The sequence below is a fragment of the Frankliniella occidentalis genome, unplaced genomic scaffold (assembly GCF_000697945.3).
Source record: "Frankliniella occidentalis isolate FOCC.00 unplaced genomic scaffold, Focc_3.1 Scaffold3343, whole genome shotgun sequence".
In the NCBI taxonomy this organism is placed as follows: domain Eukaryota; kingdom Metazoa; phylum Arthropoda; class Insecta; order Thysanoptera; family Thripidae; genus Frankliniella; species Frankliniella occidentalis.
In genome coordinates, this window is record NW_026270405.1 from 1 (window position 1) to 2,683 (window position 2,683).

The 2,683-nt window shown below is 58.3% G+C and overlaps 1 protein-coding gene across 1 annotated transcript; it reads left to right on the forward strand.

Moving 5' to 3' along the window:
• Nucleotides 1–178: 178 nt before the first annotated feature.
• LOC113206046 (zinc transporter Slc39a7-like) lies at nucleotides 179–2,654 on the forward strand. Its single transcript, XM_052276535.1, has 2 exons — nucleotides 179–552; nucleotides 946–2,654. Exons 1-2 carry the CDS (start codon nucleotides 495–497, stop codon nucleotides 1,197–1,199), a joined length of 312 nt encoding a protein of 103 aa, XP_052132495.1. The 5' UTR covers nucleotides 179–494; the 3' UTR covers nucleotides 1,200–2,654.
• The last annotated feature ends 29 nt before the right edge of the window (nucleotides 2,655–2,683 follow it).

The following is a 2,683-nucleotide window of genomic DNA, read 5'->3' on the forward strand; positions in this document are numbered from 1 at the left end:
GGGAGGCTGACAAACAGAGAGAGAGGAGCAGGATAAAGCTGGGCAGGAGGGGGCGGGGGAGCGGGAGGGTGCGGGAGTGTGGGCGGAGCCACGGCGGCAGCTTCCCGGTGCAGCCAATGAGCGCGCCGCTGCCGCTGCTGTACCACCAGCCTGCGCCAGCCCCAGCCCAGCATCCTCAGCAGCCTCTCTCCCTCTCCCCAGCCTCGACGTCAGTCGGTGATCAGCCAGTGCCCAGAACAGTCGCGTGTCCTCGTCCGTCCGTCTCGTCGTCCTCGCCATTCGTGCGAAGTCCGCGAGGTCCGCGAAGTCGTCCCTCTCCTGGATATCGCACGCGGCGTGACCACGACCCCGTGATCATCGGCAGCGTGCTGTTCTGCTGACAAGACCGCCCAGAGACTCGCCACTCCCCTCAGTCCACGCAGGAGTCTGCTTGGACCAGCGCCCCCGCCGCGAGCACCCCCGCAGGGACCCCCGCAGGGGTGCAGCTCGCAGCGATGGCATACGTACCCGCGCCCCCGCGGCCCTTCACCTTCCTGCACTCCAAGAGCGTCGGTACGTGTGTGTATGTGTGTGTGTGTACTTGTACTACCCCGCGGCCGCGCGGTGCCTGTTTGGCATGACCGCGCGCACCGCGGAGACCCAAGTGTGTGAATATCGCGCACCTGTAGGTGCGTGAACAGCATTCGTACACATGGGCCCACAAATGTGTGAATTGCATGAGAGAATCCACACCTGTACTTCCTCAAGAGTTTGCATGGGCGTTCGCACGCCTACGAAAGTGTGCGACATTCACAAACTTGTGTGTCCAGTGCGTGATGGGTCTGGTCATCGTTCGTGAAGTTCACAAAGTCATGCGTTTCCCTGAACATCTGACAATTTTATTTGCTGTCTGGGACTTTCCTTGTAGAGCTTCAGATTAAACTAAGTGCCGTGTGTGGGTTTTAGGTGACTGCGGCTCGTACTGGGGTGACATGGGCGTGCCCCCCATGGGCCCCATCGCGTCCATGGTGAGCCCGGCGCCCAGCAGCCTGACGCCGCCGCGCTCCGAGGAGGACTACTACTACCACTCGCAGCCCTACGTGCAGGTGCACGCGCACGTCCACGCGCACGTCCACGAGCACGCGCACGAGCACTCGCACGAGCAGGAGCACGTCCCGCAGCACATCAACCAGATCTACGCGCCGCCCGTGTTCAAGTAAGTCAACCACTTATAAAAGTAGTCGTGGTAGCTTAATTTAGGCTCGAGGGGTGCGTCTTAGTCCTAAAAGGGGAACAGAACGGGCTTCGCGGATTTTAGTTGTATTAGGAATTTTTGACCCTTTTAAAAAGTTGAAAAAGATGATCGATCCGAGACACATTCTGAAAATTGTAGAAATTTAGGGAGGCTGGGGACAGAGCTCTGCAGAATCACCGTATCTGGTCGCCCAGGCGACCATCCGGCGGTCAGCGCTGGCTCTACCCTACGCTGACCGCCTTTTATTGGGCTCAGCAGCGACCGCGAACTGCAGGTGAGAGGTGGTATGCTGACCGAGAGGCGGTAAGCGTGGAGTCATAGTACTGACCGCCGACCGGTCGCCTCGGTCGGTCAGATACTGTGATTTTGCTGAGCTATGGTTGGGTGGGCTCTTCTCTTTGGCGAGGAGGGGCACAGGACATCGGTGCCCCAATGGGTGCGACGTAGATGTCGTCAATAAAGTGGCCTAAAATGACGATTTTGAAGATAAAACTTACGTTTACGGCGAAATTTTTACCAGTTTCCGCCAAGTTCTTGTGTAATTTTAAATGACCGTTGATGAGGTAGGGTCGCCACTCTGTGGCGGGGTGGCTACGCTCCTCGTTTAGGGCCCTTTCACAAGCCCCGATCACAGGCGTTGAGGTCTCCGCGCTCCCCAATCGAATCGCACAGAGACGTGGATAAGAAACGTGTAGTATTCAAGTGAGAGCCCTCCGTACAGTAAACGACGTAGCGCGTGTCTGAACGATCGCAAATAAAGTCGATTTGCTATGAACAACCGCAGTGCGATTGTTCCTTTCAAGAGGCGCGGAATTCCCCCTGCACTTCTTGTTTGTCTCACTGGAGTCGAGTGCGGAGTGCGGGCAAAGGGCAGGCCCAAGGCAAGGCAGGCCCGGGCTCCTCGCCAGGTGCCAGGTGCAGCCGACAACGGCGGCGCCTGTCACCGGGTGGGTAGGCAACCCGCCCGCACTACTGCGCTGCGGCACAGTAGCCCTACAGGTGCACGGGGCGCTCCACCAGGTGTGGAGGCAGTGCGTTGCCAGGTAGAGTCAGAGGCCCCCAAAGAGCGAGCGTCGGCGTCGGCTGAATCGAGAGGTGGGAGCGAGAGGGAGCCGTGTTCCGGTTCGACCGTCTTTTCTGAACAAAACGAGCATCAGGTGCGCGCTAGGTTGCGGGGCTCTGGATAGAGTGGGCAAATTACCCACGCATAAATAGGTGTTTACTGGGTTGCATCTAGCACCTGCGTACTAGGCAACCCTTCGGCACAGGTGTGCGAATGTGGCCTAGTAGACTACTCTACTGGTAGGCAGGCGTAGATGCAGCCCACTCGCTACGCAAAGGTGTATTCGTGGGAATTGATGTCTACTTTGTCTATCTGGCAACAGAGGCAAACTCAGTGTGGCAAGAAGGGTGAGGTGAAAAGGAGGGAGGATGGGAATAGGTGGGGGG